Source organism: Castor canadensis, chromosome 14, assembly GCF_047511655.1.
Source record: "Castor canadensis chromosome 14, mCasCan1.hap1v2, whole genome shotgun sequence".
In the NCBI taxonomy this organism is placed as follows: Eukaryota; Metazoa; Chordata; class Mammalia; order Rodentia; family Castoridae; genus Castor; species Castor canadensis.
In genome coordinates this window covers 28,650,316-28,662,935 of record NC_133399.1, presented here as the reverse complement: position 1 = coordinate 28,662,935, position 12,620 = coordinate 28,650,316, and the positions used below count along the sequence as shown (strand labels likewise).

Here is a 12,620-nt window from a genome sequence, read left to right as displayed (position 1 = left end):
CTTTGGGGTTTTTATCATGAAGTGATGTTGAATTTGTCAAAGAATTTGTTCTGCATTTCTTGAGGTCTTGTGATTTTTCTGTTTGATTCAATTTATATGTTGTATTATGTTTATTGTTTTGTTTATGTTGGATCATCCTTGCATTCCTGGGATGAAACCAACTTCACCTGGATATGTAGTTTTCTAGTTGTTGTTGAATTTACTTTGTAATTACTTTATTGAATATTTTTGTGTCTATGAACATTAAAAGTATTGGTTTATTGCTTTCATTTTTTGGTGTATCCTTATCTGGCTTTAGTATAAAATAACTGTTTTTATAGAGTGAATTTGGTGTGTTCCTTTTCAAAGTGTGTATAAAGCACTTTGGAGAGTATGAGTGTTATTACTTCTTCAAAGATCTGTTACACTTAAGCAGTGAGCCCATGTGGTCCTGGGCTTTTTCAAGAACATTAATGAAAGACATGACACATTGAAAGTACTATTGGAAAACAGTTCAACACATGGGCATAGGCAATGACTTTTTGAATAGGACTCAAATAGAACAGGAAATGAGATCAATTACTGACAAATATTATTAAATCAAATGAAAAACTTTCTGTATAACATGGGATATAACAAAATTAGCACAAAGAATGGGAGATAGAATTTCCAGCCATTCTTCTGACAAGGGACAGATACCCAGAATATAGATAGATAGATAGAGAGATACCCACAATATAGATAGATATGATATATATAAAAAAATTAACACCCTAAGAACAAAATTCAAATATTATGGACATCAATATAGCAAATTTTCAATATGGCAGTTCTTACTAGTACCTAGAAAGGGGACTTTTCCATATGATACCATTGTATCTCTCCTGGGGATATACACAAAGGAATTAACATCAGCATACAATATAGATAACTGCTCATCCATGATTTTTGCTTCACTATTTAACAATAGTGAAATTAAGGATGGCCATTAACATATGAACAAATGAAGAAAATGTGCTTCATATAAACAAGGAACAATACACAGCTATAAGAAAAACTAATTTTTATAATTTACAAGATTGGAAAGTGGTTCTGTGATAAGTGAAATAAGACATCCTCATAAAAACAAATATCTCCTGTTTTGTCCCATGATGCAGTATCTACATTGAAAAAAGAAAGATATGAATGTAGAAGAGTAACTATTTAAATATATATAGGGAGGGGGCAACTGGATGATAGGGGTGAGTATTATTGAATTCCATTTGCTTTTTGTAAATATTTTATTGGGTTAAACATGCAGAGCAAAAGTGACATTTTAATCAATATCAAATTCACAGCTCAGTGGAATTGATTACATTCACAGTGTTGTGTGTTCATTATTGTCTTCAATATCCATAACCTCCTTGTGTTTGCAAACTGAAACGTTATAAACATTTAGAAAACTTTCATCCATCTCCAAAGTTTGTCAACCACTATTGTAACATGAAATCTCATTAAAAATTACATACTTTACATAAGAAAAATACCATGAATTAATAGGCAGAATCTATATGTATTACTTTTTTAAACTTTAAAAGTATGTAAGAAAATAGTCCAATGAAACCCGTTTTAATCATTTTAAGTATGGGAGAGGGGAATGAAGAAGTAGGATGGTGGGGTATACTTAACCAAGGTACATAGTAAGTGGGTATGGAAATACTAGTGAAACCCCCTGTACAATAAATGTATGCTTGCAAAAATAATAAAAATTACATTGCAGATAGCTATCATGCATCCTGGTATTAAATTATTCTGTTGCAAATTCTCCATAGGGCACTTGTGATATCCTTTTTCCTCAGACTGTAGATGAAGGGATTCAGAAGAGGAGTGACCATGGTGTACATTGCTGAGGCCACTGCACTGTTTCTGGGAGAATGTGATACTGCTGATCCAACATACACTCCAAGTCCTGTTCCAAAATATAAGCAGACCACTGATAGGTGAGACTCACATGTAGAGAAAGCCTTATATATCCTTCCTGATGAGGGGATCCTCAGAATGGAGTAAACAATTTTATAGTAGGAGAAAAAGATCCCTGAGATTGGGAAAATTCCATACACAGTAGCAATAAAATATTTAAATATGTTATTTACAAATGTGTTAGTACAGGGCAGGTCAAGTACTTGAGAAGGGTCACAGAAGAAATTAGCAATTTCCACATTCTTGAAATTGGTAATCTGCATTGCAACCAAAATATGCAGCTGCACTTCCAAGAAGCTAACCAAAAAAGACAACAGAACTAAGGAAACACAGAGACGAGAATTCATGATGACTGGGTAATTCAGGAGATGACATGTGGCCACAAACCGGTCATAAGCCATTACAGTTAAGATCATACTGTCCATACAGGCAAACATGATAAAAAGAGACATCTGTGTCAGGCAGCCCACATAGGAGATGACTCTGCTGTGAGTTTGAACATCAATAATCACCTTTGGGACCATGGTAGAAATGAAACAAATGTCAGTGAAGGATAGGTTGGAGAGGAAGAAGTACATCGGTGTGTGGAGGTGGGAGTTGGACCAGACAGCCAAGATGATGAACAGGTTACCAAACACTGTGACCAGGTACATGAATAGGAACAGTCCAAAGAGTACAGACTCCAGTTCTGGATCATCTGAGAATCCCATGAGATGGAATTCAGGGACTGGTGTTAAATTTTGTGTTTCTATTTTCCTAGGACACCTTTGAAATAGGAAAATGGGAAAAATGAAATTAATATGATCCTCCTTCCTCAGACCCCTGGGTTCTTGGATTGCAGGTTTGCTCTACCATGCCCAGCTATCTGCACATATTTTATTTATTCTGTTGATCTTTTTTCTTTTGAGTTTAGCTCACTTCATAGCCCATCTAACCTTGAACTGACTTTATAGCCTACACTATTCTCAAACTCACTCTTCTCTTGCTTCATATCCCAATTTCCAGGAATACAGGCAATCGCCACCACCCCCTACATAATTAATAAGTAAAGTATTCACACTCAAGCTCCACACAACTGCAGTGATACTTCTCAGTTGTGCTGTCAGTGTTGCTCACTCTCTTCTACACGTCCCTACACAAGAGACACTCAGCATACCAATATTAAAAAATCAAGAACATTGGCAATATCAAGTTCAGGTTTATAGCAGAAGAGCCTATTCAATTATGTTATGACACAGTTTACACTGTGGATACTATGGGTCAAAATCAGTAAACAGATTGTTCAGTTTGGACCTGTGTTTTTAATTTTTAAGCCAATATTTACAAATTTGGAAACTTAAATCTAGATTTTGACAAATGAAAAAAAAGGAAGAAATGCAAATTACTGGAAATGAAGAACAAATATATTCTAAGACAAAGCCCAAATAATTTGAAACATATATACACATATATATATATATACATATACATATATATATACATACATGCATATATGTACACACATATATATGTGTATACACACATATATATGTATAGAGAGGATGAAAGAAGGAATATATATACATACAGAGGATATATATTAGTTATAACTATTTTGCACATATAATACATATTACATATTCTGATTCAAATGAATTTGTACCTTTATATGACTATAAATGTCTTTTCTCTTTATTTATTTATGGTATTAATTAAGGTTGGAACCAGGTTTCAGTGTAGGAGGCAGGTGCTCTATATCACTTGAGTCGCACCTCTAGTCACTTTGTTTATTTTTGAAATAGGGTCTCACCTTTTTCCTATAACCGTGATTCTCCTATTTTATGCTTCCTGCCATTGTTGGAATGACAGTTGCTTGACACTACACTCAGCTTTTATCCATTGAGATGGGGGGGTCTCATAAACTTTTTCCCAGACTCGCCTGAAACAGCGATCCTCCCAATCTCAGACTACATTGTACCTAGTGTTATAGCTGTTAGCCACATTGTCTGGTTGTCACTATTTTTTAATTGATACAAAATCAAAAACAAAAACTACAGGAACTAATGTTAATATGCATGAGTAGCTTCCTTATATGGAAAACTTGGATAATGATTACCTAATTCATAGGCCTAAATTAAGAATATTTACTCCCAAAATTAAAAGGTTGCTTAACTATTGATTCTTAATCTCATATGTCAATAAATTCACCAGTGTACCACATATACATATGAAACAGTATGATTAAACCTCTTCCAAATACCTTAAGTGGAGTTTGGGGTTGTGGTGGGGGAGATAGAGGGAGCAATCAAACCAATGTACAATGTAAAGCTATTTGAAATCCTCTCTGTGTAATGCATAAATCCTAAAAAAACTGAAAATTCTAGAATGCTAAAATGATTAAAATATTCAGATTCTCTGGCCTGAGATCAAAACCTATTAAATGACAATATCTGCTTTTGGCTTTCTTGGATCTCTTTCTTACATCAAAGCTGAAAACCACAGTCTTAAATAACATTTAGAGGATGCTACAAATGTATTAATTATTATTACTGCTTATAATATCCACCATGTAAATTAAAATGAAATACCTAAGAATATTTGCATGTGAGTTAATATTTTTAAAACATCTGAAAAATTAAAATGAAGTGAATTCTTTGTCTCTCTGTATGATTCCTTTCTCCTTGATAATTACTGCCCAAAGTTAATAATTGTCAAGAATTTGGTGGTTAGGATTTTCTGCAATTTTTTCTATGTCAGTATTAACTTACCTGTCCAGAAACAGTTTGCATAAACCTCATTAATCTAAAACTCATCTAAGTAGTATACCATACAACACATTTTCTCATGAAATGTACGAGTTTATATCAGCAAATTGTTTTAAGTCTCAGTGAGAAATGCTTGCATTTACTACAAATGCTTTGTCTAATGCATAAAATTACCTAAAGGAAGAAGACTTTGTAATCTTAATTTTATATTTAATCTATAAATTTATTTTTATGACACGTCTTTCAAAATTCTTTTTTTTTTGGTATTTTTATTTATTTATTTATTTATTTATTTTCATTTTTCTTTTATTATTCATATGTGCATACAAGGATTGGTTCATTTCTCCACACTGCCCCCACCCCCTCCCTTACCACCCACTCCACCCACTCCCTCTCCCCCCCACACCCTCAATACTCAGAAGAAATTATTTTGCCCTTATTTTTAATTTTGTTGTATAGAGAGTAGAAGCAATAATAGGAAGGAACAAGGGTTTTTGCTGGTTGAGATAAGGATAGCTATACAGGCATTGACTCACATTGATTTCCTGTGCATGGGTGTTACCTTCTAGGTTAATTCTTTTTGATCTAACCTTTTCTCTAGTACCTGTTCCCCTTTTCCTATTGGCCTCAGTTGCTTTAAGGTATCTGCTTTAGTTTCTCTGCGTTAAGGGCAACAAATGCTAGCTAGTTTTTTAGGTGTCTTACCTATCCTCATCCCTCCCTTGTGTGCTCTCGCTTTTATCATGTGCTCATAGTCCAATCCCCTTGTTGTGTTTGACCTTGATCTAATGTCCACATATGAGGGAGAACATACGATTTTTGGTTTTTTGAGCCAGGCTAACCTCACTCAGAATGATGTTCTCCAATTCCATCCATTTACCAGCAAATGATAACATTTCGTTCTTCTTCATGGCTGCATAAAATTCCATTGTGTATAGATACCACATTTTCTTAATCCATTCGTCAGTGGTGGGACATCTTGGCTGTTTCCATAACTTGGCTATTGTGAATAGTGCCGCAATAAACATGGATGTGCAGGTGCCTCTGGAGTAACAGTCTTTTGGGTATATCCCCAAGAGTGGTATTCCTGGATCAAATGGTAGATCGATGTCCAGCTTTTTAAGTAGCCTCCAGATTTTTTTCCAGAGTGGTTGTACTAGTCTAAATTCCCACCAACAGTGTAAGAGTGTTCCTTTTTCCCCGCATCCTTGCCAACACCTGTTGTTGGTGGTGTTGCTGATGATGGCTATTCTAACAAGGGTGAGGTGAAATCTTAGCGTGGTTTTAATTTGCATTTCCTTTATTGCTAGAGATGGTGAGCATTTTTTCATGTGTTTTCTGGCCACTTGAATTTCTTCTTTTGAGAAAGTTCTATTTAGTTCACATGTCCATTTCTTTATTGGTTCATTAGTTTTGGGAGAATTTAGTTTTTTAAGTTCCCTGTATATTCTGGTTATCAGTCCTTTGTCTGATGTATAGTTGGCAAATATTTTCTCCCACTCTGTGGGTGTTCTCTTCAGTTTAGGGACCATTTCTTTTGACGAACAGAAGCTTTTTAGTTTTATGAGGTCCCATTTATCTATGCTATCTCTTAGTTGCTGTGCTGCTGGGGTTTCGTTGAGAAAGTTCTTACCTATACCTACTAACTCCAGAGTATTTCCTACTCTTTCTTGTATCAACTTAAGAGTTTGGGGTCTGATATTAAGATCCTTGATCCATTTTGAGTTAATCTTGGTATAGGGTGATATACATGGATCTAGTTTCAGTTTTTTGCAGACTGCTAACCAGTTTTCCCAGCAGTTTTTGTTGAAGAGGCTGCTATTTCTCCATCGTATATTTTTAGCTCCTTTGTCAAAGATAAGTTGCTTATAGTTGTGTGGCTTCATATTTAGATCTTCTATTCTGTTCCACTGGTGTTCATGTCTGTTTTTGTGGCAGTACCATGCTGTTTTTATTGTTATTGCTTTGTAATATAGTTTGAAGTCAGGTATTTTGATACCTCCTGCATTGTTCTTTTGACTGAGTATTGCCTTGGCTATTCGTGGCCTCTTGTGTTTCCATTTAAATTTAACAGTAGATTTTTCAATCTCTTTAATGAATGTCATTGGAATTTTGATGGGAATTGCATTAAACATGTAGATTACTTTGGGGAGTATTGACATTTTTACTAAGTTGATTCTACCAATCCATGAGCATGGGAGATCTCTCCACTTTCTATAGTCTTCCTCAATCTCTTTCTTCAGAAGTGTATAGTTTTCCTTGTAGAGGTCTTTCACATCTTTTGGTAGGTTTACACCTAGGTATTTGATTTTTTTGAGGCTATTGTAAATGGAATTGTTTTCATATATTCTTTTTCAGTTTGTTCATTATTAGTGTATAGAAATGCTAATGATTTTTCTATGTTGATTTTATATCCTGCTACCTTGCTATAGGTATTGATGATGTCTAGAAGCTTCTGAGTAGAGTTTTTTGGGTCTTTAAGGTATAGGATCATGCCGTCTGCAAATAGGGATATTTTGACAGATTCTTTACCTATTTGTATTCCTTTTATTCCTTCTTCTTGCCTAATTGCTCTGGCTAGGAATTCCAGTACTATGTTGAATAGGAGTGGAGATAGTGGGCATCCTTGTCTGGTTCCTGATTTTAGAGAGAATGTTTGTAATTTTTCTCCGTTAAGTATAATGCTGGCTGTAGGTTTGTCATATATAGCTTTTATAATGATGAGGAACTTTCCTTCTATTCCTAGTTTTCTTAGAGCTTTTATCATGAAATGATGTTGGATCTTATCAAAGGCTTTTTCTGCATCTATTGAGATGATCAAGTGGTTTTTGTGTTTTCTTCTGTTAATGTGGTTTATTACGTTTATTGATTTTCGTATGTTGAACCACCCCTGCATCCCTGGGATGAAGCCTACTTGGTCGTGGTGAATAATCTTTTTGAATTCGGTTTGCCATTATTTTATTGATGATTTTTGCATCAATGTTCATTAAGGAGATTGGCCTATAGTTCTCCTTTTTTGGAGGTGTCTTTGCCTGGTTTTGGGATAAGTGTAATACTGGCTTCATAAAATGTGTTTGGCAGTTTTCCTTCCCTTTCTATTTCATGGAACAGTTTAAGGAGGGTTGGTATCAGTTCTTCTTTAAAGATCTGATAGAATTCAGTAGAGAATCCATCTGGTCCTGGACTTTTCTTTTTGGGGAGACTCTTAATTGCTGCTTCAATTTCATTTTGTATTATAGGTCTATACAGGTGATTAATTTCCTCTTGGTTCAGTTTTGGATGATCATATGTATCTGGAAATCTGTCCATTTCTTTTAGATTTTCAAATTTATTTGAATATAGTTTCTCAAAGTAGTCTCTGATGATTTCCTGGACTTCCATGGTGTTTGTTGTTATCTCCCCTTTTGCATTCCTAATTCTACTAATTTGGGTTTTTTATATCCTCATTTTAGTCAGGTTTGCCAGGGGTCTATCGATCTTGTTTATTTTTTCAAAGAACCAACTTTTTGTTTCATTAATTCTTTGTATGGTTTTTTTGGTTTCTATTTCATTGATTTCAGCTCTTATTTTTATTATTTCTCTCCTTCTATTTGTTTTGGGATTTGCTTGTTCTTGTTTTTCTAGGATTTTGAGATGTATCATTAGGTCATTGATTTGGGATCTTTCAATCTTTTTAATATATGCACTCATGGCTATAAACTTTCCTCCCAAGACTGCCTTAGCTGTGTCCCATAGGTTCTGGTAGGTTGTGTTTTCATTTTCATTGACTTCCAGGAACTTTTAAATTTCCTCTATTATTGCATCGATGATCCACTCATTAAGTACTGAGTTATTTAGTTTCCAGCTGTTTGCATGTTTTTTGTCTTTACTTTTGTTGTTGAGTTCTACTTTTACTGCATTGTGGTCAGATAGTATGCACGGTATTATTTCTATTTTCTTATATTTGCTGAGGCTTGCTTTGTGCCCTAGGATATGATCTATTTTGGAGAAGGTTCCATGGGCTGCTGAGAAGAATGTATATTGTGTAGAGGTTGGATGAAATGTTCTGTAGACATCTACTAGGTCCACTTGATCTATTGCATATTTTAGATCTTGGATTTCTTTATTGAGTTTTTGTTTGGATGACCTATCTATTGATGATAATGGAGTGCTAAAATCTCCCACAACCACTGTGTTGGCGTTTATATATGCTTTTAGGTCTTTCAGGGTATGTTTGATGAAATTGGGTGCGTTGACATTGGGTGCGTACAGATTGATGATTATTATTTCCTTTTGGTCTATTTCCCCTTTTATTAGTATGGAATGTCCTTCTTTATCTCATTTGATCAATGTAGGTTTGAAGTCTACTTTGTCAGAGATAATTATTGCTACTCCTGCTTGTTTTCGGGGGCCATTGGCTTGGTAAATCTTCTTGCAGCCTTTCATCCTAAGCATATGCTTATTTCTGTCGGTGAGATGAGTCTCCTGTAAGCAACAAATTGTTGGATCTTCTTTTTTAATCCATTTTGTCAAAAGGTGTCTTTTGATGGGTGAAATAAGTCCATTAACATTAAGCGTTAGTACTGATAGGTATGTGGTGATTCCTGCCATTTAGTTGTCTTAGTTGTTTGAAGGTTTGATTGTGTGTACCTAACTTGATGTTACTCTCTACTGTCTTGCATTTTCTTATCCTGTGGTTTGGTGCTGCCTGCCTTTTCATGGTTAAGTTGGGTGTCACTTTCTGTGTGCAGGATCCCTTGCAGAATCTTTTGTAATGGTGGCTTTGTGGTCACATATTGTTTTAGTTTCTGCTTATCATGGAAGACTTTTATTGCTCCATCTATTTTGAATGATAGCTTTGCTGGGTAGAGTATCCTGGGTTTGAAGTTATTTCCATTCAGTGCCCGAAAGATCTCACCCCGTGCTCTTCTTGCTTTTAATGTTTCTTTTGAGAAGTCTGCTGTGATTTTGATGGGTTTACCTTTGTATGTTAATTGTTTTTTCTCTCTTACAGCCTTCAATATTCTTTCCTTAGTTTCTGAACTTGTTGTTTTAATGATAATATGTCGTGGGGTAGTTCTATTTTGATCTGGTCTGTTTTGTGTCCTGGAGGCCTCTTGCATCTGTATGGGAATATCTTTCTCTAGATTTGGGAAATTTTCCGTTATTATTTTGTTGAATATATTATGCAGTCCCTTCGCTTGCACTTCTTCTCCTTCTTCAATGCCCATGATTCTCAAGTTTGGTCTTTTGATGGAGTCAGTGAGTTCTTGCATTTTCTTTTCACAGGTCTTGAGTTGTTTAATTAATAGTTCTTCTGTTTTTCCTTTAATTACCATTTCATCTTCAAGTTCTGAGATTCTGTCTTCTGTTTGTTCTATTCTGCTGGATTGGCCTTCCATTTTGTTTTGCAGTTCTGTTTCGTTCTTTTTTCTGAGGTTTTCCATATCCTGGCAGTTTTCTTCTTTATTGTTGTCTATTTTTGTCCTGAGTTCATTTATCCATTTATTCATTGTGTTCTCTCTTTCACTTTGGTGTTTATACAGTGCTTCTATGGTTTCCTTTATTTCTTCTTTTGCTTTTTCAAATTCTCTATTTTTATTGTCTTGGAATTTCTTGTGTGTCTCCTGTACATTTTGGTTGACCCTATCCAGTATCATCTCTATAAAATTCTCTTTGAGTACTTGTAGTATGTCTTCTTTTAAATTATTCTTGTGGGCTTCATTGGGTCCTTTGGCATAGTTTATCTTCATTTTGTTGGAGTCTGGATCTGAGTTTCTGTTCTCTTCATTCCCCTCTGGTTCCTGAACTAATTTTTTGCTGTGTTGAAACTGGTTTCCCTGTTTTTTCTGTCTTCCCGTCATTGTCCTTATTGTTGTTACTGTCCCTGTACTGTGTGTAATTAAGTATTTTCTAGCTTGTTATAATAACAATGATACTATTTAGAATGGAAGAGTGAGCTGAGATGGAAAGCAAGAAGTTAAAGAAAAGGGGAAAACAAATATACAGACAAGAGGGAGAAAGCAGAACAAGGTATCAGACAAGAGAGTTTCAAAGATATAAACAGGGATTGTTAGTGTACTAATCGACAGTAAGCTGAACAGACATTAGAGAGACAGAGAGTGGATTGAAAATCAAAGATAAAAAAATAAATAAAAAATAAGTAAATGAAAGTAATATCTATATATAAAAATGAATTAAAATAAAATGGAAAATAGAAAATAAAAAAAAAAAAAACCCAAAAATCTTCCAAGTTTATATGCAATGCAGTTTCAGTCTTAATAATTTGGGTGTCTGTCTCAATCTCCAGTCGTGGAGTTGGTGCCTCAGATGTTGTTCTGTAGTTGTCTCATCAAAGGGTATGCATAAAGTAGAACAAAACTACACACTCACACACACACACACACACACACACAAAAGCCCCACCAAGTGTCCCCAGTTCAAATGCAATACAGTTTCAGTAAGTTTTTCGGCTTGCAGGTGTAATTCGGTTGTTCTCTCATCAAAGGTTGGGAGCAAAAGAAAAAAAAGCGTCTGGAGACAGTTCTGGGGGTGGTATCTGCAACTGTGGCTTGCCTGCCTGCTGCTCTCAGCCTGTAGCTGGCGGTGTTATTTATGCAGATCTCTGGGGTGAGCTAGCACTCACCTGGTCCCACAGGCTTTGTTTGCTCAGAGTTCTCCTGTGCGGGAGCCTCTGCTACAGGCTTTCCCCTTTCTAAGCACTTGGAAAGGTGACACTGCCCCTGTGTTGTCAGGCCTGCGTGTTTATTTACAGTTCATGTGGGAGGTGGGTCTTCCCCCCTCTCCTCTGAAGTCTTCCTCCCACTGCCACTTTCAGCAGCTTTCCTGCTCCTGCTTACTGGGCGGTGCTGCTGCTCCTGCTGGCCACCATGTTTGTTTACAGTTCATGTGGGAAGTGGGTCTTCCCTCCTCTCACAAGCTTCCCCACTCCTGGTTGCTGGGCATGCACCCCGCTCCCGCCAGAGGCTCTCCAGCCCGCCCGGCTTGTTTATTTAAAGTCCCGGGAAGGATTCTCTTCCCCCAATCTTCAGTGCTCAGGGCGCCCCACCCTCTTTCCAGCATGTCTTAACTGTTCTTATTGCTTATTACTCAGTTTCTCTTTTTTTCCCGGTTGGAGGTCAGTCTGTCCAGGGGGCTAGGCTGCTCTGGCCCAGGCTTGTCTGTGGGACTACCATGGTACTGCGAAGCTCACCTGGTCCGCGTCTTCCCACACCATATGTGCGCCAGCCACTGGCGGCCACGGGGACCCTCCTCGTTTCTCCGTTTAACGTGAAGTAGAGATTCTCTGCACCGGCTGGAGATGTGGAGGGGTCAAAGTTATGCCTTTTCTCAGTGATTATGCCTGCAAAGTATGTCTCCAGCGTCTCTCCAAGATTTCACTATAGGAGGGTCGCTTTCTGCTTCCAACCTCTAGCCGCCATCTTGGAATCTCTCAAAATTCTTGAACCTCTCTCCATTTCACACAAATGAAGAGTTCTTTCAAGTTGGTGGGAGTGGCTCTATGATTTCAAACAAACCTTGCATATTGAATTTTACTATTAAAAACTTTCATTTGTTTTCTTCTTTTAATTATTGCTTATTGGGGGTACATTTCTTATAATACATCATAGTTGAGTTAATCCCCTTCATCATCCTCATTTATCCTTTTTCCACCATTCCTAGAATAGTTTCAGCAGGTCTCATTTTTCTATTTACATACATGTATACAGAATATTTGCAACATATTCACCCTCTGACCCCATTTCTTTATATGCACCACTTTTCTCACTGGTACCATCTCCCACAAAAGGACCTGTTTTACCTTCCTGTTCTCCATTTTTGTAAAAAGATAACATTTTTGTTTGTTTAAGATAGCTATACAGGGTGTTTCATTGTGACATTTCCCTGAATATATGTATTATAACCCAAATTGGTTTATCCCCTCTATTTTTCTTTTTA

General features: G+C 36.3%; 1 protein-coding gene across 1 annotated transcript; it reads right to left on the bottom strand.

Annotated features, from left to right (window-relative positions):
• Positions 1-1,760: 1,760 nt before the first annotated feature.
• On the bottom strand, positions 1,761-11,898 carry LOC109676466 (olfactory receptor 7E178-like). Its single transcript, XM_074053292.1, has 3 exons — positions 11,875-11,898; positions 2,885-2,968; positions 1,761-2,786 (listed from the first exon to the last, which is right to left on the bottom strand). Exons 1-3 carry the CDS (start codon positions 11,896-11,898, stop codon positions 1,761-1,763), a joined length of 1,134 nt encoding a protein of 377 aa, XP_073909393.1.
• Between the last annotated feature and the right edge of the window lie 722 nt (positions 11,899-12,620).